This window comes from Camarhynchus parvulus, chromosome 3, assembly GCF_901933205.1.
Source record: "Camarhynchus parvulus chromosome 3, STF_HiC, whole genome shotgun sequence".
Taxonomy (NCBI): Eukaryota; Metazoa; Chordata; class Aves; order Passeriformes; family Thraupidae; genus Camarhynchus; species Camarhynchus parvulus.
The window spans coordinates 112,149,223-112,175,501 of NC_044573.1; the positions used below are offsets into that span (position 1 = coordinate 112,149,223).

General features: G+C 51.3%; 1 protein-coding gene across 1 annotated transcript in view; it reads left to right on the top strand.

Annotated features, from left to right (window-relative positions):
- The window catches only part of OTOF (otoferlin), a 113,294-nt gene that overhangs the window by 1,076 nt on the left and 85,939 nt on the right, over nucleotides 1-26,279 (top strand). Inside the window, 4 exon segments of the mRNA XM_030945276.1 lie at nucleotides 5,625-5,683; nucleotides 10,989-11,077; nucleotides 18,836-18,935; nucleotides 25,224-25,435. Of these exon segments, the coding sequence (XP_030801136.1) occupies nucleotides 5,625-5,683; nucleotides 10,989-11,077; nucleotides 18,836-18,935; nucleotides 25,224-25,435 (460 nt within the window).

The following is a 26,279-nucleotide window of genomic DNA, read 5'->3' on the forward strand; positions in this document are numbered from 1 at the left end:
ATTGGGGAGTGGGAATTGGGGGATCAGGATCTGGGGGAGAGGGACTGGGAGGAATTGAGAGGGCAGGAATTTTGGGGACAGGATTTGAGGGACAGGATTGGTGGGGCAGGATTTGGGAAGCGGGAATTGGGGGACAGGGATTGGGGATCGGGATTTTGAGGGCAGGGTTTGGAGGTGTAGGATTTTGGGGAGTGGGAATTGGGGGACAGGAATTGAGGGACAAGAACTGGGGACAGGACTTAGAGGGTGAAGTTTGGAGGTGCAGAATTTGTGGGGCAGGATTTCAGGGAGTGGGATTTGGGGACAGGATTTTGGGGACAGGATTTTGGGGACAGGAACTGGGGGACTGGATTTTGGGGACTGGATTGGCGGAGCAGGATTTGGGGGGTGGGATTTGGGGAGTGGGAACTGGGGGAGTGGATTGGCCAAGAAGGATTTGGGGAGCGGGATTTGAGGGGCAGGAATTGGGGGACAGGATTTTGGGGAGATGGCATTTGGGGTGCAGGAATTTGGGAGAAGGATTTGAGGGACAGGATTTGGAGTATCGGGATTTGGGGAGCTGGAATTTGGGGACAGGATTTTGGGGATGGGGATTTGGAAGCGGGATTTTGGGGACGGGATTAGTGGAGCAGGATTTGGGAAGTGGGAATTGAGGGGCAGGAACTGGGGATAGGATTTTGAGGGTGGGATTTGGAGGTGCAGGATTTGGGGGACAGGATTTTGGGAGGAGGATTTGGGGGTCAGCATTTTGGGGAAGCGGGATTTGGGGTGCAGGAACTGGGGAGGATTTGAGGGAAAGGATTTGGAGTATCAGGATTTGGGGGAGTGGAATTTGGGGACAGGATTGGTGGAGCAGGATTTGGGGAGTGGGATTTGGGGGGCAGGGATTGGGGGACAGAAATTTGGGACAGGATTTTGAGGGCAGAGTTTGGAGGCGCAGGATTTGGGGGGTGGAAATTTTGGGACAAGGATTGTGGAGCAGGATTTGGGGGAGAGGATTTTGGGGAGTGGAATTTGGGGACAGGGTTTGGGGTGGGATTTGGAGGATCAGGATTTTGGGGGAGCAGGATTTGAGGCACAGGATTTGGGGGTCAAGATTTGGGGGAGGAGGATTGTGGGGGTGCAGGAATTGGGGTCAGGATTTGGGGGTGGAATTTGAGAGGCAGGATTTGGGAATTGGGACTTGGGGTCATTATTTGAGGGTGGAATTTGAGGGACAGGATTTGGGAATCTGGAATTGGGGTCAGGATTTGGGGGTGGAATTTGAGGGGCAGGATTTGGGAATCTGGAATTGGGGGCAGGATTTTGGGGTGGAATTCGAGGCGCAGGATTTGGGAATTGGGAATTGGGGGCAGGATTTGGGGGTGGAATTTGAGGGGCAGGATTTGGGGTCAGGATTTGTGGGACAGGATTTGGGGATCCCAGCATCCATCCCTGCCTCAGTTTCCCCACGCATGACCCCAAACCCGCTCATTTTGGGATCGCCTCCCCTCGGGTTTACCCAGGGAAAAGGGGGATGAATTCCCAAGGTGAAATTCCCACCGGGATCCGCAGCAGCTCCAAAGATTTCCTTGGGAAGGAGGAAAAAATTCCCCCGGGGCTGTGGAAGTTCCGGAGCTGCCGGAGCTTTTCCAAGGCTTGGGAAAGGCTCGGGATGGGATCCCAACTCTTCCAGAGGCCGGGAATGCATGGAGGGAGAGTGGGATGGGGGCGGGAACAGCGATCCCAGCTTAGCCAGGGAATTCCAGGAATTCCATCGGGGTGGAAAAGGCGGGAACAACGATCCCATCTCAGCCAGGGAATTCCGGGAATTCCATCAGTGAGAAAAAGGCAGGAACAGAGATCACAGGTGAATTCCAGGAATTCCATCAGTGAGAAAAAAGCAGGAACAGGGATCTCAGCTCAGCAGGTGAATTCCAGGAATTCCATCGGGTGGAAAAGGCGGGAACAACGATCCCATCTCAGCAAGAGAATTCCAGGAATTCCATCAGTGACGAAAAGGCAGGAACAACGATCCCAGGTGAATTCCAGGAATTCCATCAGTGAGGAAAAGGCAGGAACAGGGATCCCAGCTCAGAAGGGGAATTCCAGTAATTCCATGGCCAGCCTGGATCAGCTTTCCCTGTTCTTAATGAGCTCCGCATCATTAACCAGGGATAATTAACCCTCAGCTCCCTGTCGTGCTTCCAGCTCCAAGAAAAACCCTGGGAAGAGGTGGAATTCCTGGAAAATCCACTGTGGAGCCCTGGGAGATCCAAAATTTCCAGTTCTGGACATTCCTGCTCCTGAATCCAGCCCAAATTCCCAGGGGGACTTTGGGAATGTCGGGATCCGTCCCTGCTTTGGCTCCAGACTGGAAAAGTGGGAATGGCTTCCCGCTGGGAATGGGGAGCTTGGGATTTTGGGATCTTGGGAAGGAATTCCTGGCTGGGCTGGAATTCCTGGAGAATCTCTGGATGCCTGGGAATGTCCCAGGAAATGTTGGAGCACCCTGGGATATTGGGATTGGAATGGGATGGGATTGAAGTTCCCTTCCCACCCAACCCATTCTGGGATTCTGGAATTCCAAGGAAGGAACTTCCAGGACGGTTGGATCAGGGTCCTGAGGGTTTTTCCTGCTCTTTTCCATCCATGAATTCTGGTGGAAAAGGGGATTTAGGGTCACGCCGGGATGCAGCCAATGCCTGATGCTTCCAGGTGGGAATTCCTTTTCCCAGGCTCATCCAGGCCCTGGCCAGGGAAATCCAGCTGCTGAAAGGGGCTGGAAGCAGCTCGGGAAGCAATTCCAGGTGTGGTTGGACCAGGGAAGCGGATCCGGATGGATCCATCCCTTGGATGTGCCTGGAGAGGGATTTGGGCTCATTCCCTGCCCCAAACTCAGCAACCCTCGGATCTGCAGGGATAAAAATTCTGCTCCAAAGGCTCTCGGCATCTTTCCCAAATTCCTTTTATCCAATGGGAAACGGAGGGACCAGCTCCGTGCCGACTGGGAATTCCAGGAATGATCACTGGGAAACTCCTGGACAAGCAGTCCAGGAACATTTTGGGATGCAGGAGAGCTCTGGGGCCGGAATCCAGGATGGAATCCGGGCTGGAATATTCCATGGGACTCAGGAGCCAGCTCGGGATGAGGGGATGGGAAAAATCCGTAAGGAAAAATCAGTGGGATGATCCTTTGGGCTCTTCCTGCCATGCCATGGATTCTGGAACAGAAAAATGGGAGTTTTCCATGCTTTTGGAATCATGGAATGATTTGGGATGAAAGGGATCCTAAAGCTGATCCCAATCCACCCCCCCTGAGAGCTCCTCCCCTGTTCGGTTTCCCCGGGAATGCTCTGCTGCCCCCTCGCTCCAGGAAAATTTGGGAATGCTTCCTGGGAAGTGTCCTGCTGGCTCCTGGTCCTCTCCGAGTGATTCCTTAAATCCCTGATGGAATTTTGGCCATGGGATTGAGCCCCATCCCGGAACGCACGGGAATCATTCCTTGGGAAAAATTCCTGCCTGGAAGGGGCAGCGCCCACAGGAATCATTCTTTGGGAAAAATCCCTGCCTGGAAGAGGCAGCACCCAACGGAATTATTCTTTGGGAAAAATTCCTGCCTGGAAGGGGCAGCACCCTTGGGAATCATTCCTTGGGAAAAATTCCTGCCTGGAAGGGGCAGCCCAGGGCTGCGGGATCCCCATTCCCAGAGGGATTGAAATCCCTGTGGATGCGGCACTTGGGGACACGGATCAGGGAATGCCGGACTCGATCCGAGGGGAGATTTCCAACTGAAATAATTCCATTTTTCCATGGTTCCTTCCTTAATCCAGGCCCTGCCCTGCCCTGTGGTGGGATAGGATGGATTCCAGGCACACTGACCTGGAATTCCAGTCCTGGAATGTCTCCGGTTGGAGCCGAGTCCCAAAATCCATTGGAAAAAGCTTTTCCAGCGCCTCTGGAAAAGCTTTGGACACTTAGGCATGGAATGAGGAGCTCAGGATCCCAGCTCTGGGATGGATATTCCTTATCCCTCCGGTTTTCCTGGATGGGATTCCCTTCCCCATCCCAGCCCCATCCGGCAGCGCATCCCGAGGGATCCGCCGGAGCCCCCGGCTGGGAGAGAAGGGCGTGAAATCCGGGATAAAGCATTCCCGAGGCTGGTGTGGGAAGTGACGCTGCTGCTCCTCTCCCGGGAGTCCCGGGAGCTGCGGTGTTTTCCAAACTGGGGGAAACTGAGGCACGGATGGAATTCCGGATCCGTGGGAGCAGCCAGGGAGGGCGGGTGGTGGATCCCGCTCTGGAAGTGGAGGGAGAAGATAGATTCTGTGGCCAAAATCCGCTTCCAAAAATCCTGGAATATCAGGGATTCCTCTCCATCCACAGCTTTGGATTTGGCTCCCACATTCCCAAGGGATCCTGTGAGGGGAATTTCAGCTTTGCCTTTGGGATTGTCCCAGTTTTTCGTCAGGGATTTGGGAATGGAATCGAATCTGGATGGCTCCAAAAGGCTCCCGGATCCATTCGGAAAAAAACATGGAAAAACCAGGGGTGACTCCAGGATTTTCTGGGAATTCTGGCTTTTCAGCCTGGCTTTGGATTAATGGATTCCATGGCCAAAATCCGCTCCCAAAATCCTGGAATATCAGGGATTCCTCTCCATCCACAGCTTTGGATTGGGCTCCCACATTCCCAAGGGATCCTGTGAGGGGAATTTCAGCTTTGCCTTTAGGATTCTCCCGGTTTTCATCAGGGATTTGGGAATGGGATCGAATCCAGATGGCTCCAAAAGGCTTGCAGATCTATTCAGAAAGAAATATGGAAAAAACCAGGGATGACTCCAGGATTTTCTGGGAATTCTGACTTTTCAGCTGGCTTTGGATGAATGGATTCCGTGGCCAAAATCCGCTCCCAAAATCCTGGAATATCAGGGATTCTTCTCCATCCACAGCTTTGGATTTGGCTCCCACATTCCCCAGGGATCCTGTGAGGATCCAGAGTGGGGGTTCAGCTTTGCCTTTGGGATTGTCCCAGTTTTCCATCAGGGATTTGGGAATGGGATCCAATCCTGGAAACTCCCAATGGCTCCGGGATCCATCCACACATGGAAAAAACCCAGGATTTCCCAGGATTTTCCAGGATTTTCCAGGAATTCCGTCTATTCAGCCTGGCTTTGGGGAAAAGGCAGGAAAACAAGGAATTTCCATCACCTGGCCCATTTTTTGGGAAGCTCCAGCAGGATCTGAGCTCTGCTCCAGAGTCGCTTTCCCACGGGAATTCCCACTCCATTCCCGCTTAATTGCGTTTGTGTCCGGGGCTAATTAGGGAGCCGGGAGTTAATGGATCACAAAGAGCTGCCAGCAGAGGCTTCCTCTCGGAATGGGGCCGGGAAATGAGGGATATCACTCATGGATACCCCCTGGAGAACCGGCGGGTAACGATTCCGCCGTCAGGAAAAGTCGGGATGCTCCTGGATTTGGGAAGGGTTGGCGCCGCAGGACCAAGGGGCCTCTCCCAGGAGGTGGAATTCCAGTGGGGTTTTTCCATCCGGCTGTTCCCAGATCCCAACATTCCAGGGTCTCCCAGGGTCTCCCAGGGTCTCCCAGCCCTTTATCCACCTCTTTTCCCTCTTTTTTCCTTTCCAGGACTTTCTTTCTACACCCGAGTTCTGGAAAACTGCGAGGACGAGGCCAGGTTTGATGAGGTAGGAGAAGTTTTCCATTGTTCTTATCCCAAAAATCCTGCTTGTTTTCCCAGGATTCCCTGTCCAGGTGAATACACAGGATTCCCAATCCCGGTGAAATCCCTGTTCCCAAATTTTTCTTGGCGTCTTTGTTGTCTGCCCCAAGGTTTCTCCTGGCAGGGGCCAAATGGGATTCCTGGCTAGAGACAGCTGGGAAAATCTCTATGGAATTTTCCAAGGTGGGGAAATAAATTAAAAACATAAAAATTTCTGTGTTTCCTGCACCGAATTTCAGGGAAAATTTGTTCGTCCAATCTGGGAAAATCCCACTGGGATTTTGGCTCCATTTTCCTTTGTCTCAGGAGGAAAAAGTTGGGATTTTTTTTTCCCTCCCTGAAATTCCTTCTTTTTCCTTCAGGCGCAGAATTCCCAGAGGAGCTGTGGCTGCCCCTGGATCCCTGGAAATGTCCAAGGAAAACCCTTGGAGCAACCTGGGATAGGGAAGTTTCCCTGCCCACAGAATGGGATGGGATTGAAGTTCCCTTCCCACCCAAACCATTCCATGAACACTTCCAGGGCTGGAACATCCCAAATTTTTGGGAATTTTTCCCCCTCCAAGCCCCATCCAGCTCCATCTCCCACCAGATCCATGGGATTTTTTTTCCCCCCCATTCACCACGTGCTGTTGGAAAAATGTGTTTGGGAATGGTTGGGATCGCATTTGGATCAGGAGCTGTGTCCAGCCTGGAATTCCAGAACTTCCAGGGAAGCTAATCCCTCCTGGAGCAGCCACAGGCTCTGCGATGCCAGGGGGGCATTCCTGGATCAAATCCTTCCTGCCGGGGGAATATCCAGGGAATCTCCACCCTCCTGTGGGCACAGGGAATTCCTGGGAATATTTGGAGTTCAAACCACTCGGATTATCCACGGCAGATCCCAAATCCTGGAGCAGGATGGGAGTCGGGCTTTGCTTCCTGGGAATAGGGACAGGACAAAGGGAAACAACTCCAGGCTGTGCCAGGGAATTTGAGGCTGGATTTTGGGAATAATTCCTCATGGAAAGGGCGGCCAGGCCTTGGAAGGGGCTCCCAAGGAGGTTTGGAGTCCCCATCCCTGGAGCTTTCCAAGGAATTCCTGGATGTGGCACTCCAGGAATTGTCCTAGTCGCACATCTTGGATTCGACGATCCCAGAGGGTTTTCCCAACCTGGGTAATCCCTGGATCCTGCGATCTCAGAGCTGAGGAAATCCTGGTTAATTCCCTCTTTTCCTGCCCCCTCTTTTCCATGTTAGTTCCCTTTTCTCCTCCTTTCCGTCTTAATTCCCTTTTTTCCTCTTTTCCGTGCTAATTCCCTCTTTTCCTGCCCCCTCTTTTCCATGTTAATTCCCTTTTTTCCACTTTTCCGTGTTAATTCCCTCTTTTCCTGCCCCCTCTTTTCCATGTTAATTCCCTTTTTTCCTCTTTTCCATGTTAATTCCCTCTTTTCCTGCCCCCTCTTTTCCATGTTAATTCCCTTTTTTCCTCTTTTCCATGTTAATTCCCTCTTTTCCTGCCCCCTCTTTTCCATGTTAATTCCCTTTTTTCCTTTTTTCCATGTTAATTCCCTCTTTTCCTGCCCCCTCTTTTCCATGTTAATTCCCTCTTTTCCTGCCCCCTCTTTTCCATGTTAATTCCCTTTTTTCCTCTTTTCCATGTTAATTCCCTCTTTTCCTGCCCCCTCTTTTCTGTGTTAATTCCCTTTTTTCCTCTTTTCCGTGTTAATTCCCTCTTTTCCTGCCCCCTCTTTCCCGTGGATCAGGATCCGCCCCCAGGCAGGATTTGGATTTCAAACCCCACCGGTTTCCATTTGTTTGGTTCCGCTCCGTTTCTTTTCCAATTATTTTCTCCCTCATTCCTTAAAGAATTCTGCAAACCCTCTGCTGCTCCGGATCCTAAAATATTCCGGAGGCTGTGCACAGCTCCCCAATTAATCAGGAATATTTGTGTTCCGTGCTGAAATCCCAAAGGATTTCATCTTGGAGTGGCTTTTCCTGCAGATCCCCCACAGCCTGGGAGGGAAGGGAATCTCTGGGAATGAAGGAGCCCAAATTCCTGGGAGATGAAGTTTCCTGGGATAATTTCAAACAGCTCCTGAGGCGGGAGCTGCTCCTGCCAATTCAAGGAAACACAAACCGCGGAGTTTTGGGTGGGAAGAGACCTTAAAGCTCATCCCATTCCAGAGACAGGGACACCTTTCCTGATCATTCCAGGAAACACAAACCATGGAATTTTGGGTGGGAAGAGACCTTAAAGCTCATCCCGTTCCAGGGACGGGGACACCTTTCCTGATCATTCCAGGAAACAAAAATCATGGAATTTTGGGTGGGAAGAGACCTTAAAACTCATCCCGTTCCAGGGGCAGGGACACCTTTCCCGATCCCAGGGTATTCCAAGCCCTGTCCAGCCTGGCCTTGGACACTTCCAGGGATCCAGGGGCAGCTGCGCCTTCTCTGGGAATTCTGCGCCAGGGCCTGCCCAGTTTCCCATTGGAAAACCCCTCGGATCAACCTGTGGCCCCAGCCACCGCTTTTCCAGGTTTATTTTCCCCCTTTTCCTTTGGCAAACACGATCCCGGAATTTAGCGAATCCCTGGACATCACTCCCCACAACTGCTGCTGCTTCCTCTGCCTTTCCTTGGATTCGGGTGGATTTCCTGGGATTTGGTGGATCCCAAAGCACATCCAGCACCTTTTGGATGGAGGTCGGACAGGGACAAGGGAACCTGGCTGGGAAAATTCCCATTTTTCCCCTCTTCTCTCTGGGAAAAGGAGGGCTGCTGCTGCAGAGCCCTGAAAAGTGGGAATGGGACAATTCCTCGGGCCAGAGGGGCAGAATTCATGCTGCAGAATTCCTGCAGAATTCCTTCCTGGAAAGGGCTGTCCAGTGGTGGAATTCCCAGCGGGATTTCAATCCACATGGATGTGGGGAGATGGACCAATGGCGGCCCCGGCAGTGCTGGAAATTCTTGGATTTGGTGATTTCCAAGGATTTTTCCAACTCCTTGACTTCATAACCTTGGGATTTCTGGATGATTTGATCACTGGAGCCAATCCCTGGAGCATCAAAACATTTGGGAAAAAAAAAACCAAGGAGAAATCCAATGCCCACGTGGAGAGCTCGGGATAAATCCTGCTGCAGGATCCGTTAGCGCCATTTCCCATTCCCCTTTATATTCCAGTAATTTTCCCTTTGCTTCCTTGACTCTGCAGACCAATTAAAACCGGGAATAAATAGCTCGGGAAGTGCTGAGGAGGCACCGGTTCCTTCCTGGGGATTTGCTGGATGAGCAAATTCTCTTCCCGAGGTTTTCAATCCCGCCCTGCTGCTCCTGGGAGGGATCCTGGATCCCGGATCCGCTGCCTCTGGCACATTCCCAACCCAGGGTGCACCAGGAGTGGCTTGGGAAGGGGGGATTTGGGGAGTCCTGGGGCTTGGAAAACCGGGAATGCAGGGGGGTGGGCTGACAGAGGGATTTGCCTTGGGAGGAAAAAAAAAAAAGTAGGAAAGGGATCATGTTTTATGGAATCATGGAATGGTTTTGGAAGGGAGGGAATTTAAGGATCATCCAGTTCCAACCATGACACATCCCACTATCCCAGGGTGCTTCAACCTTTCCTGGGACACTGCCAGGGATCCAGGGATTCTCTGGGAATCCCAGCCCAGCCAGGAATCCCTTCCCAAGATCCCACCATCCCAAGCTCCCCTTTCCCACTGGAAGCCATTCCCTGCCTCCTGCCCCTCCAGCCCTTGCCCAAATCCCAGCTCTCCTGCAGCCCCTTTGGGATTGGGAAGCGGCTCCAAGGATTCCCTGGATCCTCCCCTGATCCAGCTGCACATTCCCAGCTCTCCCAGCCTGGCTCCGTATTCCCATTCTCATGCAATGTCTGTATTCATATTTTCCACGTGTGAATCCATGGAATAGTTGGCCCTGGGCACATCCTTAGTGACATCCATGTGAAACAGCCCTTTTTCCTGGGAAAAGCTGCCTTTCTCCATCCCCGTCCCTTCCACTGCCGCTCCCTGGAGCACCCTTTGTTCATCCCTCTCCTCCTTTTCCCAAAAACTCCTGGATCATCCTTGTCCTTTTCCTGAATGCTCCTGGTTCCTCTCTCTCCTTTTCACAACCAATCCTGGCTCATCCCTCTCCTCCTTTTCCCAAAACCCTCCTGGCTCTCCCGTCTCCTTTTCCCAACTGATCCTGGCTCATCCGTCTCTTCCTTTTCCCAAAATGCTCCTGGCTCTTCCCTCCCCTTTTCCCAACCAATCCTGGCTTATCCCTCTCCTCCTTTTCCCAACCGATCTTTGTTCTTCCACCTCTTCCTTTCCCAAAACCCTCTTGGTTCATCCCTTTCCTCCTTTTCCCTCCTGGCTCGTCCCTTTTCCCAGCTGGTCCTGGCTCATCCATCTCATCCTTTCCCAAAACGCTCCCGGCTCATCCCTCTCCTCCTTTTCCTCCAAATCCTGGCTCATCCCTCTCCTCCTTTTCCCAACCAATCATGGCTCATCCCTCTCCTCCGTTTCCCAAAACACTCCCAGCTCATCCCTCTCCTCCTTTTCCCAACCAATCATGGCTCATCCCTCTCCTCCTTTTCCCAAAGCCCTCCTGGCTCATCCATTTCCTCCTTTTCCCAAAAACTCCTGGATCATCCTTGTCCTTTTCCTGAATGCTCCTGGTTCCTCTCTCTCCTTTTCCTAACCAACCCTGGCTCTTCCCTCTCCTTTTCCCAACTAATCCTGCCTGGCTCATCCCTCTCCTTTTCACAACCAATCCTGGTTCATCCATCTCTTCCTTTTCCCAAAACCCTCCTGGCTCTTCCCTCCCTTTTTCCCAACTGGTCCTGGCTCATGTCTCTCCTCCTTTTCCCAAAACGATCCTGACTCATCCTCTCCTCCTTTTTCCAAAACCCTCCTGGCTCATCCATCTCCTTTTCCCAACTGGTTCTGGCTCATGTCTCTCCTCCTTTTCCAAAAACGATCCTGGCTCTTCCCTCTCCTTTTCCCAAAACGATCCTGACTCATCCATCTCTTCCTTTTCCAAAAACAATCCTGGCTCTTCCATCTCCTTTTCCCAGCTGGTCCTGGCTCATCCTTCTCCTCCTTTTCCAAAACTCTCTTGGCTCATCTATCTCTTCTTTTTCCCAAAACCATCCTGGCTCATCCCTGTCCTCCCCTTTTCCCAACTGATCCTGGCTCATCCCTCTCCTCCTTTTCCCAGAACACTCCCAGCTGATCCCTCTCCTCCTTTTCCCAGAACACTCCCACCTCATCCCTCTCCTCCTTTTCCCAGACTTTCCGCTGGCCGGTGGCGACCAACATCGACGGGAATGAGATCCTGGAGATCCAAGTGTTCAGCTACAGCAAAGTCTTCACCAACAGGTGAGTCCCTTCTTCCCACGGCCCACACGGATCTCATCCCACAGGAAGAGGCAGCTCCGCTTCCCGTTGGAGGCGGGAGGGAATTCCCAGTTTCCCGGGAATTTCCAGTGCTGTGTGAGCGGCTCAGGGGGTGAGGAATCCACCCCAGGAATTCTGCGGCGCTCAGAACCGAGTTTTTCCCAAGTCGTGAGGGTTGTTTCCATGAGATTTCCGTGTTTTAAAGGAAATTGGAATTTTTTGGGTGGATTGTCCAGGTGGAAGTTGATGCCGGAATGTTGTTTTCCTGGATTTTCCAATTCCTGCAGGAGCTGGGTTGGTTGTGTCCGGGGAAAACTGGGGCTGCCCCATCCCTGGAAGTGTCCAGGGAAAGGTTGGATGAGGCTTGGAGTCACCTGGGATAGCGGGAAGGGTTGGGCTTGGAATGGGATGGGATTTAAGGTCCCCTTCCCACACGGATCCAGGAGGACACCTGGAAAAGAGGAGGATCCAGGGAATCCTTGGAGCCGCTTCCCCATCCCAAAGGGGCTCCAGGAGAGCTGGGATTTGGGCAAGGGCTGGAGGGAGGCAGGGAATGGCTTCCAGTGGGAAAGGGGAGCTTGGGATGGTGGGATCTTGGGAAGGGATTCCTGGCTGGGCTGGGATTCCCAGAGAATCCCTGGATCCCTGGCAGTGTCTAAGGAAAGGTTGGATCACCCTGGGATGGTGGGAGGTGTCCCAGGGATGGGATTGAAGGTCCATGGATCCCAAACCATTCCGGGATTCTGGGAGCAAGGACACTCAGGATCCATCCCAAGGGATTTTGATGGAGTTCAGGGATGGAAAAGGGAAGGGAGACCCTCCCTGGAGTCCCTGAATTCCCAGTGAAGCCTCTGGATCCTGGAATTCCTTCTCAAGGAGGAATCGGGATGGGGCTGGATCCAGTGCCAGGCTGGGAGAGCTGGGAATATGCAGCTGGATCAGGGAAGGATCCAGGGAATCCTTGAAGTCGCTTCCCCATCCCAAAGGGGCTCCAGGAGAGCTGGGATTTGGGCAAGGGCTGGAGGGGCAGGAGGCAGGGAATGGCTTCCAGTGGGAAAGGGGAGCTTGGGATGGTGGGATCTTGGGAAGGGATTCCTGGCTGGGAGGAGAAGAGGGGAACTGGTGCTGGGAACATCCCTCCAGGAACGCTGAGAATATGTGGAATAGGAAATCCCATTAAAATGAGGCAGCACTGGAACTCCAGCCCATTTTCCTTATCTGGGATTAAGCTGGATGAGGCTGTGATATTTTTGGGAACATCCCTCCAGGAATGCAAGGAATAAATGGGAAAAGAAATTCCATTAAAACAGGGCAGTGCTGGAACTCCGGCCCATCCTCTGAATCAGTTGCGGGGAGAGGAGGGAGAATTTTGGGAACCTTCCTCCGGGAATGCCGGTGACAATGCAGGAAAAGAATTCCTGTGGTCTGTAATTCCAGCCCTTCCCCCTTGTCCAGAAATGAGCTGGAAAAGAGAGGAGGGAGAGGATTGGGAACACCCCTCCAGGAAGGAATGTCTGGAATAGGAATTCCCATAAAACAGAGGCAGAGCTGGAACTCCAAATCCGCTGAAGGATGAGGAGGAGGAGGAGGAGGAGAGGAGGGAGAGGCTTGGGAAAGCTGATCCGGGCGCTCCATGAATAATTCACGAGCAGCTGATGAAGGCCATTGATCAAAGGCCTGGAAAAAGGCGGGATACCTGATCCAGGACCTGATCCAGAGCCTCCGCAATGACCAGGGAGTCACGTCCCTGCAGCTCCCTTTGTTCCCTGTGCCTGTGGCTGTCACCAGCAGACAATTCCCGGGAATGTGATCCCTGTTCGGCCCCATCCAGGTGCCTCTGCATCCTGGTGGGTTCATCCCGACTCTGGAGGGTCGCCAGGAGCATTCCCAGGGTGCTGAGTATCCAAGGAAAAGGGATGAGGGAGAAACTTCCTAACCCCCGCCAAGAGGGACCATGGCATCCCAAAAATCCTGTCCCCAGCTCCTGGATTGGGAATTTCCAGGCTGGAAATCTCTCCAGGACACATCCGAAGCATCCAAGAGCCACGTCCTGCCCGTGGGCCATTCCCAGGTGGAAATTCCCACTGGAAAAGCTCCACACGAAGGAAGGATGAAAAATTGTGGGGGCTCCACATCCTGAATAAAACCCGGGATATTCCCATGGCACCAAATTATCCATCTGATCCCATCCTGGAAAATCCTGGTGTGAGGTGGGATGACCTGGGTGGGAATACCGGGATCCTGCTGGAATTCAGGTGTTTTCAGTGGTCCCCTGGGAGACCTTCAGGACCCCTCCAGGATGGGAGAAAATCCCTGGGATGTTCTCCCACGGTTCTGTGCCCTGGGAGAGGCTGGGTGGAGGAAATTTGAGATCCCAAATATTTTTGGGATTTGAGCAGAAAAAGCCACCACGGGGCACTCCTGAGGGATGTGGGAATGGGAATCACACCCAGGAGAGGGGAAGATCCAGGGGAAAAAAGCAGAGGCACAACCAGGGATGAATCCAAGAGGCAGCCGTGATCCAGAGGCTACGGAGCATCATCCCTGTGCTCCCATTCCCAGACTTACTTTTGGGACTTTTGAGCCTTTCCGAGCTGGTTTTCCTTGTGCAGGAAACAGGGACAACACCAGGCAGAGATCCCAGTCCTTAAGGAATGTGCACAAAACCCAGGAACTTTTTCTCTGGGGGGTTCTGTCTCCTCCTTGTCCCTGTTTTCCTCCGGAGCAGCAACGGGATCTGGCCAAAGGCCCAAGGCCACATTCCAAACCCGGAGCAGAGATAATTTCCCTATGGAAAACCCATCCAGCGGAGAGGAGGCGGGAGCTGCTCCGTTACCTGACAGGGACACAAAGATCCGGATTCCGAAGGGTTAAATCCATCCCTGGAGTCTCCGGGATGGAAAGAGAGCTTGGTCCCAGTCTTTGTTCTTCTCCAGCCATGGAGATCATGGCACAGCTCGAGTCCTTTGTGTCTCCGGAGGGATCCTGGTTTCATCCATGGAAAATTATCTGGGAAATTATCCATGGAAAATTATCCGTAAAAACCATCTGCAGAAAATTTTCTCGAAAATAATCCATGGAAAATTACCTGGAAAAATAATATGCGGAAAATTTTCCAGAAAATAATCTGTGGAAAATTATCTGGAAAAATAATAAGTGAAAAATTATCTGAAAAAATAATCCACGGAAAATTATCTAGAAAAATAATCAGTGGGAAATTATCCGTAAAAACAATCAGCAGAAAATAACCCAGAAAATAATCCGTAGAAAATTATCCAAAAAAATAACATGTGGAAAATTATCCATAAAAATAATATGTGAAAATTATCCAGAAAATGATCTGCAGAAAATTATCTGGAAAATAATCTGTGGAAAATTATCTGGAAAAATCATCTGTGGAAAATTTTCCAGAAAATAATACGTGGAAAATTTTCTGGAAAAATAATACGTGCAAAATTATCTGAAAAAATAATCCACAGAAAAATATCCAGAAAAATAATCAGTAGGAAATTATCCGTAAAAATAATCAGTGGAAAATAACCCGGAAAATCATCCGTGGAAGTTTTTCTGGAAAAATAATCCGTGGAAAATTATCCAGAAAAATAATATGCGGGAAATTATCCAGAAAAATAACCTGCAGAAAATTATCCAGAAAATAACCTGCAGAAAATTATCTTAGAAAATCATCTGCAGAAAATTATCTTAGAAAATCATCTGCAGAAAATTATCTTGAAAAATCATCTGCAGAAAATTTTCCAAAAAAATCATCAGTGGAAAATTATCTGGAAAAATCATCTGCGAAAAATTATCTCCTGCTGGAGCAAGAGTTTCCTGAAAAAAAGGGGGAACAAACTTCACTCGCCTTCCAAAGAAAAAATAATTTCCGTTTACTGGGAATTTCTACAAGAGTTTCCTGAAGGAAAAAGGGGGAAAAATCTTGGCTGGAGCAACTTTTAGTACCTGGAGGCTGCTGGGCTGGAGCAGCTGGATTGTCCCACATTTCTCCAGGTATTCCAGGGAAAAATGAACTTGGAGTAATTACGGGCTCCTGCAAGTGGCGGGAAGGGGATAATTAGGAGGGAGGTGATTTTGGAAGCTCTAATTCCACAGCCTGAGACAATTCCGGATGAAGATGCAATTTGACTGGAGAGGGGGAAAAAAGGCTCCAGAGAAAGCTCCAGGCGGGAGCTGCAAGAAGAAGGAGCTGGAATTAGTCAGGATTGCCCAAGCAGGGATTTGGAAATCCGTGGGAAAACTGCAGGTTCCGAATTGGAATGGGGAACTTCCGCCATTCCAGGGTGCTCCAAGCCCCATCTAACCTGGCCTTGGGCAATTCCATGAGGGTTCAGCGGGATAATTCCCTGGAAAAGGCGCTGAAAGGTGTGGAATCCCTCTGCTTTCCTTATCCCACCTTTCCAGGGGTGTCTGGGATGGAGGACCCAGGATTTGGCTCTTGCATGTTCCCAGGGATGGATGGGTGGATGGATGGATCCATGGATGGATCCATGGATGGAGGGATGGATCCATGGATGGATCTATGGATGGATCCATGGATGGAGGGATGGATCCATGGATGGAGGGATGGATCTATGGATGGATCCATGGATGGATGGATGGATGGATCTATGGATGGAGGGATGGATCCATGGATGGATCTATGGATGGATCCATGGATGGATGGATGGATGGATGGATCTATGGATTCATGGATGGATCTATGGATGGATCCATGGATGGATCCATGGATGGATGGATGGATCTATGGATGGAGGGATGGATCCATGGATGGATCTATGGATGGATCCATGGATGGATGGATGGATGGATGGATGGATCTATGGATGGATCTATGGATGGATGGATGGACGGATGAATGGATGGATGGATGGATGGACGGACGGACGGGTGGGTGGATGGATGGATGGATGGATGGATGGATGGATGGATGGATGGATGGATGGATGGATGGATGGATGGATGGATGGATGGATGGATGGATAGATGGATGGGCAGATGGATGGACGGATGGATCCATGGGTGGAGATGCCATTCCCAAAAAAGAGCCTCTCCCTGGCTTCAGGAGCAGACCTTGCCCATGGATCAAGCAGCATCCAAAGGCTGAGGGAGCAGAGAAGGGAAAAAGGGATTTCCTGGAGGATGCTCTTGGCACAGACACCTGGAATTCTGGCCCTTGGAAAACTTCAGTGCTGGCAGAGCCTGACCGGATTCATGGCATTCACCATCCCTCAGTGTCCCTGGAATCGCCTCAGGGATACAGGAGGCATCCCTGGAAGTTGGGATGCACCACGAGGGCAAATCCTGGTGGGTCCCGGGGTTTGGAGCATCCCAGACTCCCTGATCCTGGGATTTGAGCGAGCTCCAGGTACAGAACCAGCCTGGAAACCGGAGCTGCTCCTCAGGGCTGATAAAATTACGGGTGACCCAGAAAATTTCCCTTTTTTCCATCAGCAGAAACAGCGGGGAAGGGAGGGAGCAGGGTCCTGATGAATTATGGAACACTCGGAATTGAGCGGTGGCACAGAGAGGTCCTGAATTTTTAATTCCGTCTCGCTCGGATCCTGCCGGGGGGGAAGCGGCTTGGGAAGGATCCCAGGAAGGACAGGAGCTTCTCTGGGGAACCTGTGCCAGGGCTCGCCACCTCCACAGCCAGGAATTCCTTCCCAAGGTCCCATCTGTCCCTGGCCTCTGCTGCAGGGCTTGGAATGGCTCTGGCTTTGTCATGGATTCATGGAATGCTTTGGGTGGGAAGGGACCTTAAGGATTGTCCCATTCCAACTTAAGAATTGTCCCGTTCCAACTTTCCGCTATCCCAGGTTGTTAAAAGCTCCATCCAGCTTGGCCTTAGACACTGCCAAGGATCCAGGGATTCTCTGGGAATTCCAGCCCAGCCCCTCCCCACCTCCACAGCCAGGAATTCCTTCCCAAGGTCCCATCTGTCCCTGGCCTCTGCTGCAGGGCTTGGAATGGCTCTGGCTTTGTCATGGATTCATGGAATGCTTTGGGTGGGAAGGGACCTTGAGGATTGTCCCGTTCCAACTTTGACATCTTCTGCTGTCCCAGGGTGCTCCAAGCCCCATCCAGCCTGGCCTGGGACACTTCCAGGGATCCAGGGGCAGCCACAGCTTCTCTGGGAATTCCAGCCCATCCCCTCCTCACCCTCCCAGCCAGGAATTCCTTGCCAAGATCCCACAATCCCAATCTCCCCTTTCCCAGTGGGAGCCATTCCCTGGCTCCTGTCCCTCCAGGCCTTGTCCCCAGTCCCTCTGCAGCTCTCCTGGAGCCCCTTCAGGCCCTGGAAGGAGCTCTGAGCTCTCCCTGGATCCTTCTCCTCTCCAGCTGGATATTCCCAGCTCTCCCTAGCCCCTGGAGCAGTTCCAGGACCTCCTCTGGACTCGCTCCAGCAGCTCCAGATCCCGATGTTAGATCCCAGAGCTGGAGCAGCTCTGCAGGGGGAATATTCCAGGAGGAATTTCCTGTTCCTTCCTCAGCCCTCTCCGGGCACTGAGCACCTGGGAGCCAAAAGTCTCTGGATCCACCTGGATCCAAGAGGAGCCACCCCACCACTCCTGGGAATGTTGTGGATTCCAAACAGGTTAAAAAACAGGGAGAGCTGCAAGAATCTGGGCCCTGAAGGATCCACCTCTGAGGAAAAGCTGGAATTGGCCTGGATGATCCTTGTGGGATCATCCAGCTCAGGATATTCCATGGAATAAACCCAAGGAATGCTTTCCAAAAAAAAAGTGCTGCTGCTCCGGCAGGCAGGGAATAACGTTGTTTTCCAAACCCTGAAATCCAGGTGGATACAGCAGCTTTTTCCTCATCTTGGAGAAGAAGAAGGGCTGGTTTCTACGGGATGCATTATTTCTTCTTGGTTGGGGATTATGGAGCAAACAAAGGAAAGGTTTTCCTATTCCATGTCCTGCGGGGCACCCTGGAGACAGAGCTCTGCCAGGATGGATCCGTGCTTGGAATGTGGAAAATGAGGGATGGAGGCGGAAATCCTGCAGGGACCTGGAGGGGCTGGAGCGTGTCCAGGGAAGGGAACGGAGCTGGGAAGGGAATGGAGCCCCAGGAGGGGCTGAGGGAGCTGGGAAGGGGCTCAGCCTGGAGCAAAGGAGGCTCAGGGGGGACCTTGTGGCTCTGCACAAGTCCCTGCCAGGAGGGGACAGTCGGGGGGGTCGGGCTCTGCTCCCAGGGAATGGGAACAGGATGAGAGGGAATGGCCACAGGGAGGTTCAGGTTGGATTTTGGGAACAATCCCTCCACATCATTGGAGCTTGGAGCCACCTGGGACGGTGGAAGGAATCGGGATGAGCTCCGAGGTCCATTCCCACCCAAAGCACGCCATGATTCCATGACGTGGCACGGATGGATGAGGGGCAGTCCCTGCTCCTTGTTTGAGTCACCAGCATGGAAAATTAGGGATATAACACAGTTAAAGGCATCCACTGTGGGCATTCCGTATGGAAAAGGCCACTTTGGGATCCCTCAGCGGCATCCCAGGAATTCAAGCGTGATGGTTCCCAAATCTCCTTCTTCCCTTATCCCAACAGCATTCCCTTGGAACGGCTCCTCTCTTGGCTTCTCCTTTTTCCATCCCCGATCTGGGATCTCACCTCTCCCTCTTCCTGGGGAAAACGGGAAAGAAATCCCTTTTCCCACGGAAACCCAGTCCTGGCGGGTGAGAACTCCCGGGATTTCCTGTCCTCTGCTCCGCAGGCTCATCGGGACATTCCGGATGGTCCTGCAGAAGGTGGTGGCGGAAGGGCAGCTGGAGGTGACGGACACGCTCATCGATGACAACAATTCCGCCATCCAGGTGGGTCACCGAGGGGAACATTCCCAACATTCCCGGATCCGCGTGTCCGTGTCTCCGGTGAACCTGTGGGAACCGGGATATCGGTGTTCCTTGCCTTGATCCCGTAAATTCCTGCTCTGAAGGGATGAGGCGGCCGGGAGTGTCCGGAGGGTGCGAAGAGAAACTGGGATTGGAAAAGCGTGGGAAGTTTGGGGTGGGGAAAAAGCAGGGATGGATCCGGTTTGATCCAAGCACGGGCAGGGAGAGGCAGAGCCCAGGATGGAATCACTGAATTCCAGACGGGTTTGGGTGGGAAAGGACCTTAAATCCCGTCCCATTCCAATCCTGACACGTCCCACCATCCAGGGGGATCCAACCTTTCCTTGGACACTGCCAGGGATCCAGGGATTCTCTGGGAATTCCAGCCCAGCCAGGAATCCCTTCCCAAGATCCCACCATCCCATGCTCCCCTTTCCCACTGGAAGCCATTCCCTGCCTCCTGCCCCTCCAGCCCTTGCCCAAATCCCAGCTCTCCCTTCCCTCTGAAAAAGGCTCCAAGGATTCCCTGGATCCTTCCCTGATCCAGCTGCACATTCCTAGTCTGGGATCAGATCCATCCCTATCCCAACTCCTCTCTGGGAGGAATTCTGGGAACAAGGGGGTTCACTGGGAATCTCAGGGCTCCAGGAAGGGTCTCCCTTCCTCCTCCCTCCCTTTCCCATCCCCAAGTTCCATAAAAATCCCTCAGGGTGGATTCTGAGTGTCCTTTATCATGGAATCATGGAATGGTTGGGGCTGAAAGGGACCTTAAATCTCATCCAGCTCCATCCCTTGGTGGAGAGCAGGGATAGGGGGGGATATTGGGAAGGAATTCCTGGCTGGGAGGGTGGAAAGGAGCTCGGCTGGAATTCCCAGAGAAGCTGTGGCCACCCCTGGATCCCTGGGAATGCTCCAGGCCAGGCTGGGCAGGGCTTGGAGCAGCCTGGGGCGGTGGGAATTGTCAAGGTTGGAATGGGATGGGATTTAAGGTCCCTTCCCACCCAAACCAGTCCGGGATTTCAGGATTCCATCCCAAGCCCCGGCCAGGCCAGGAGGCCATCAGGAATTACTTTGCCACCAGGAATTTGGATGGATTCAACTCCCATCCATTGATTCCCCTCTCTGCCCTTTGTGACACTGAAGGATCCTAAAAATACGAAATTTTCTTCCCTCGGAGAGCAATTTTCATCGGGCAAATTCCCAACAACCCAGCGAGCAGCTGGAATTATTTTTCCCCAAGCACATCTGCACTCCTTGCACTTCCCCTCCCTCCTCAGGCCAGCATTCCTGGATTTTATTGGTTCCGCTCCCTCCATCCCCCCCAGGAGAAGCCGCTTAATGAAATCCTGCTCTCCTCCCTGACAATTCCAAGAATTCCTCTCATCCGCCCCTGTCCTTGGTGCTGGATGAGGCAGCGGCTTCCCGGGAAAAGGGGGCGAGGCTGATTTTTAATGGAACCCCCGGGGCTGGATATCAGGATCAGGAATAGCTGCGTTTCCAAGCCAGTTCCAAAACTCCGTTTCCATGGGAAACGGCTCCCGGGAGATGGGAAGGCAGCGAGGGAAGCAGTGGCTGCTCCGAAAAGGGGGAGATTTTTCCGAAAAGGGGGAGATTTTCCCCTCGGGATGGGGGTTTGGGATGAGGGGTTTCTCATCCCCCCCAGACTCGGGGGGGGGGTTCTCATCCTGATTTTTCCAGAGGGGTGTGGAAATTGTGGGATTCCAGGCAGGGAGCTGCCTCAGGGATTTTTCATGCGATCCAAGGGTTTGGGAAAACAGAGTCAGGGTCCCCACGAGAGCACAGAGCTGCTCCGAGGGCTGGGAGAGCTGGGAATGTGCAGCTGGATCAGGGGAGGATCCAGGGAATCCTTGGAGCCGCTTCCTGATCCCCAAGGGGCTCCAGGAGAGCTGGGATTTGGGCAAGGGCTGGAGGGGCAGGAGGCAGGGAATGGCTTCCAGTGGGAAAGGGGAGCTTGGGATGGTGGGATCTTGGGAAGGGATTCCTGGCTGGGCTGGGATTCCCAGAGAATCCCTGGATCCCTGGCAGTGTCCCAGGGTGGATTTGGATCACCCTGGGATGGTGGGACATGTCAGGATTGGAATGGGACGGGATTTAAGTTCCTTTCCCACCCATCCCGAGGCGGTTTCTGGGAACAGCCTCATTTTTCCATAATGGAACTCAAAAGAAAAGTTGGAAATTGTTTTTCTTTTTTTCCGGGCTGGCTGAGAACCATCCCTGGCAGCTCCCACCCTCCTTCCTGATTTTATTGCCTTCTCCAGGAGATTAAAAACTCCAGGAACGCCAGAGACAGGAGCAAAATTCCAGTAGCGTCCATTCTCCAACAACAGCAAAGCCAGGATGGCTCAGAATTAATTTTTTTTTTCTCAAGTAGCAGGAAAAAAAAATCCATAAAAAATCAATTTAAAATCCCCTGGGAAAGATCAACCCCTCCCCGCTCTGCAGGAATTTTTCTCCTTGATTTTCTCTCCCATTCCATTGTTTCCAACGGGAATTTCTCCTAATTCCAACCCACACCTCCTAATTGCCTTTCCAAGGCATGATCCCACTCATCCCACAGATCTTTCACTTTGTTATAACCTTAAGTTTTCCTGCCTAGAAAGGGTTTTTTGACTCCCAAATCCAGCTGGAAAAGGAGATTTTTAACCCCAAAATGTCTGAAAATGTGAAAATCTGAATATTCCAACTTTGATCCTTGGTTTTCCTCCTATTTTCCTGGGTTTTTTTTTCTTTTTCTCTTTTTTTTTCCTTTCTTTTTTTTTTTTTAATTGTCCAATAGCTTTGGAGGGGAAAATTAGGTGTAATTGACTCTAATTTGGATTTTGCCAAAAAAAAAAAAAAAAAAGAAGATAAATCAATCAAAACCTTCCCCCAGAGCTCCATTCCCAGCTGGGACTGAGTCACCCTTGGGCTGTCACGTGTGGGATGCACAGAATCCCTCTGGAATTGTTGTTCTCTTCCCAAATCTTGGATTTTCCAGCCTTCCAGCATCCCTTTGTTTGGGCAGGGGGGGAGGCTGCACCTCCTCTGAAACATAAACATGGAAAAAAGGAGGATTTCTGTGAGAAATTTCTCCACTCCCCACTTTTTAACCTTTTTTTTTCTTTTTTTTTTTCTTTTGGTTTTTACCTAAAATCAGTTGGTTTTGAACCCAAAAATAACAGATAATTTCTCCATGGAAGCGGAGTGGAGCTGGAAAAGTGCTTTTTCCTTGTACTTTAATCTTGTCAGCAGATGATGGCTTTTCAAAAGAGGCATTTTCCAGGAGAATGAACTGGAAATTGCTTTTTGGCTTTTTTTTTTTTCCCCCAATTGCTTTGTCCAAATCTGAGCTTTTAGAAGGATTTTGGCCACGAGAGCAAAGGCAGTAGGATGCAATCTCATTGATTTTGTTCCATTTAGAATGCAGGGAAAGATTTTAGGAAGAAAAATAAAAGAAAGATTTTAGGGAGAAAAAAAGGTAAGATTTTCTGGAGAAAAAAAGGGTAAGATTTTAGGGAGAAAAAGTGAAAGATTTTAGGGAGAAAAAAGGGAAATATTTTAGGGAAGAAAAAGGAAATATTTTAGGGAGAAAAAAAAGAAAGATTTTAGAGAGAAAAAAATGGAAGATTTTAGGGAGAAAAAAAATGAAAGATTTTAGGGGAAAAAAAGGAAATATTTTAGGGAGAAAAATACTTGGAAGCTCCAAACCTCAATTTGCTGCAACCGGGAGCAAGTTGGGAATGGCCACATGGAAAAGGGAGAGGAACTTAACTCGGAGTTAGTTCATCCAAGGAGGTTGAGATCGGAGATTGGATGTGGGATTTTGGGAAGGAATTCCTGGCAGGGCCGGGATTCCCAGAGAAGCTGTGGCTGCCCCTGGATCCCTGGGAGTGTCCAAGGAAAGGTTGGACATTGGGGCTGGAGCACCCTGGAAGGTGGAATGGGAATGGGAGGGGTTTCAAGATCCTTTCCCACCCAAACCATTCCAGGATTCCATGATCCATGAGAAGTTTGAGATGAAGTTTGGACGCGGCCAGCGCCAGATCCCTTCATGTCCCCAAGCCCCACGTGGGCTGGTCATGGCCAGATTGGGAGATCCAAACCAGAACCAATCCAAAACCCCCCAGGGGTGCCCATTCCTGAAAAAACCCCGTGCCCAGCCTGGAGACAGGACCAGGATGGAATAACGCACCACAAATCCATGGATGAGCAGTATCCCAGGGTAAAATTCCCAACAAAGTGGTGGACCAGCTCCACCAGGATCTGGCTCCATCTGCTCCTGGTGCTTCCAGCTGCTCCCCAAGGCTCGCCAGGGATGCCCATTCCTAAAAATAACCAAACCCTGAAGTGCCTGGAGGCCAGACCAGGATGGAATAAAGCACCACAAATCCATGGATTAGCAGTATCCCAGGTTAAAATTCCCAACAAAGCGGTGGACCAGCTCCACCAGGATCTGGCTCCATCTGCTCCCGGTGCCTCCAGCTGCTCCCCAGGGTTGCCCAGGAATGCCCATTCCTAAAAAAACCCTGCCCAGCCTGGAGACAGGACCAGGATGGAACAAAGCACCACAAATCCATGGATTAGCAGTATCCCAGGGTAAAATTCCCAACAGAGTTGTGGACCAGGGAACACAGCTCCATCTGCTCCTGGTGCCTCCATCTGGTCCCAGGGTTTGCAGCTTTTCCAGGCTTTTCCTTCTCCCGGCTCTGCTGCCGCTGGTCTGGGATGCACCAGGAATTCCCGGTGAATCAGGATCATGGTTAGATCCCTCTCTGGCCCAAAGGTGCTCTCCAGGTGTCCAGATGTTGGAACCCTGGCTGCTGGGAATTTCAGATTTTCTGTACAGACAGACTGTGACCCCCAGGAGAGCACTGCATTTGACCTGAGGCCGTGGAGAAGCTTCCAGAATTGATAGAGAGCGCTGGGATTGTGGGTGTGGAGTTGGTTAGAAGTGCGTGATGTCACAGGGTGGGAAACTTAGAGTTTGGGGTTTTAGAATATGGTAATAAATATGGGGCAGGATGGAGGTTTTAGGGTGGAGGCTGCTCCTTCTTCACCACCTTCTACTTCACCTTCTTCTTCACCTTCTTCACCTTCACCTTCTTCTTCTTCTTCTTCTTCTTCTTCTTCACCTTCTTCTTCACCTTCTTCTTCACCTTCACCTTCTTCTTCTTCACCTTCTTCTCCTTCATCTTCTGCATCTTCTCCTTCATCTTCTGCTTCTTCTCCTTCACCTTCTTCTCCTTCATCTTCTCATCTTCTTCTTCATCTTCTTCTTCAGCTTCTTCACCTTCATCTTCTCCTTCATCTTCTCATCTTCTTCTTCATCTTCTTCTTCTTCAGCTTCTTCTCCTTCACCTTCTTCTTCTTCTTCTTCTTCTTCTTCTTCATCATCATCATCACCTTCTTCTTCACCTTCTTCTTCTTCTTCTTCTTCTTCTTCTTCTTCTTCTTTTTCTTCTTCATCACCTTCTTCTTCACCTTCTTCTTCACCTTCTTCTTCTTCTTCTTCTTCTTCTTCTTCTTCTTCTTCTTCTTCTTCTTCACCTTCTTCTTCTTCTTCTTCTTCACCTTCTTCTTCTTCACCTTCTTCTTCTCCTTCTTCTCCTTCTTCTCCTTCTTCTTCTTCTTCTCCTTCTTCTCCTTCTTCTTCTTCTTCTTCTTCTCCTTCTTCTCCTTCTTCTACCTTCTTCACCTTCTTCACCTTCTTCACCTTCTTCACCTTCTTCACCTTCTTCTTCTTCTTCTTCTTCTTCTTCTTCTTCTTCTTCTTCTTCATCTTCGTCTTCGTCTTCTTCACCTTTCTCCTTCACCTTCTTCTCCTTGGGTTGGGTGGTTTTGTGTAATTTGATTAAAATGTCCACATTGCCGGCCACAGGTGGTCGGTTATTGGGCAAAAAGTAAAAATAATTTAGGTGTAATTTCTTAATTGGACAGTTTATCCTTAAAAGGCCTTGCAGAGAGAGAGATGGGGCAGCAGATTTCTGGTTTGCTGGAGCGAAGTGTTGCAGAACTCATGGTTTGTGAGAAAAGATAGATAAAAAACTGATAAGAACATAGAGAAGATAAACACCTGAGTCCCAACAAGAAATTCTGACTCTCAATTTAATCCTGACCTTGGCAGAAGAAAAGAAGCAAAGAATCCGCATCCAGGAAGAGAGAAACTTCGGGATCAGCAAGGCTAAAACACCCAACGGCCGATGTTCTTCCCGCTTTTTGGACTTCCTGGAATATTCCACAGGGTGCTGATGGTGTCTCCTTGTCTTCCAGACCAGCATCTCCATAGAGATCCGCTACCAGGCTCTGGATGGGACAGTGGGCACCTGGAATGACAAGGAGTTCCTGGAGACGCCCAGCGTGCACTCGGAGGGGGACGGGAGCTATTCCCTGGAGACCGACAGCCTCCTGTCCGGCCACCGGCACGGCTCCAACATCTCTCCCGGGAAATCCAACCAGCAATCCACGGAGAGGAGCTTCAGGAGGTAACGGGACATGGAGATCCCGGATGTGGGATTGTGGGGGGATTGGGAGGGCTTGGATTGTTGGGAAAGGGCGGTGCCACCCCAGCGCTGCTCCAAGGGGCATTCCCTGCCCTCGGAGGATCCATGGAACAGCTCCAGGTGAGCATGGGATTCAGGTGGCCTCCAGCAAGCCCTGGTGCTCCAGGACAGAGCTGAAATTCCAGGATTGTAGCACTTGGACAGAAGGTGTAATTCCATGAAGGTCTTGAGGGGATGAAAGGTCTGGACGGGGGTCAGGGCACACTGGTGGACCCATGGAACAGCTCCAGGTGATGGTGGCCTCCAGCAGGTCCTGGTGCTCCAGGACAGAGCCGAAATTCCAGGATTGCAGCACTTGGACAGAAGGTATTCATGAGGTTTGGGGGGAAAGGTTGGGTCAGACTGGTGGACCCATGGAACAGCTCCAGGTGATGGTGGCCTCCAGCAGGTCCTGGTGCTCCACCACACCTGGAGAGAGTTGAACTTCCAGGATTCTAGGGCATGGACAGGATGTGCCATTCCACCCTCATCCCAAAGGTCTGGATGGGGGTCTGGGCTCACTGGTGGGTCCATGGAACACCTCATCCAGGTGAGCCACCAGCAGGTCCTGGTGCTCCAGGACAGAGCTGAACTTCCAGGATTGTCACACTTGGACAGAAAGTGTCATTCCATGCAGATCTCGAGGGGATGAAGGGTCTGGATGGGGGTCAGGGCTCACTGGTGGGTCCATGGAACACCTCATCCAGGTGAGCCACCAGCAGGTCCTGGTGCTCCAGGACAGAGCTGAAATTCCAGGATTGTAGCACTTGGAGGAAAACTGTCATTC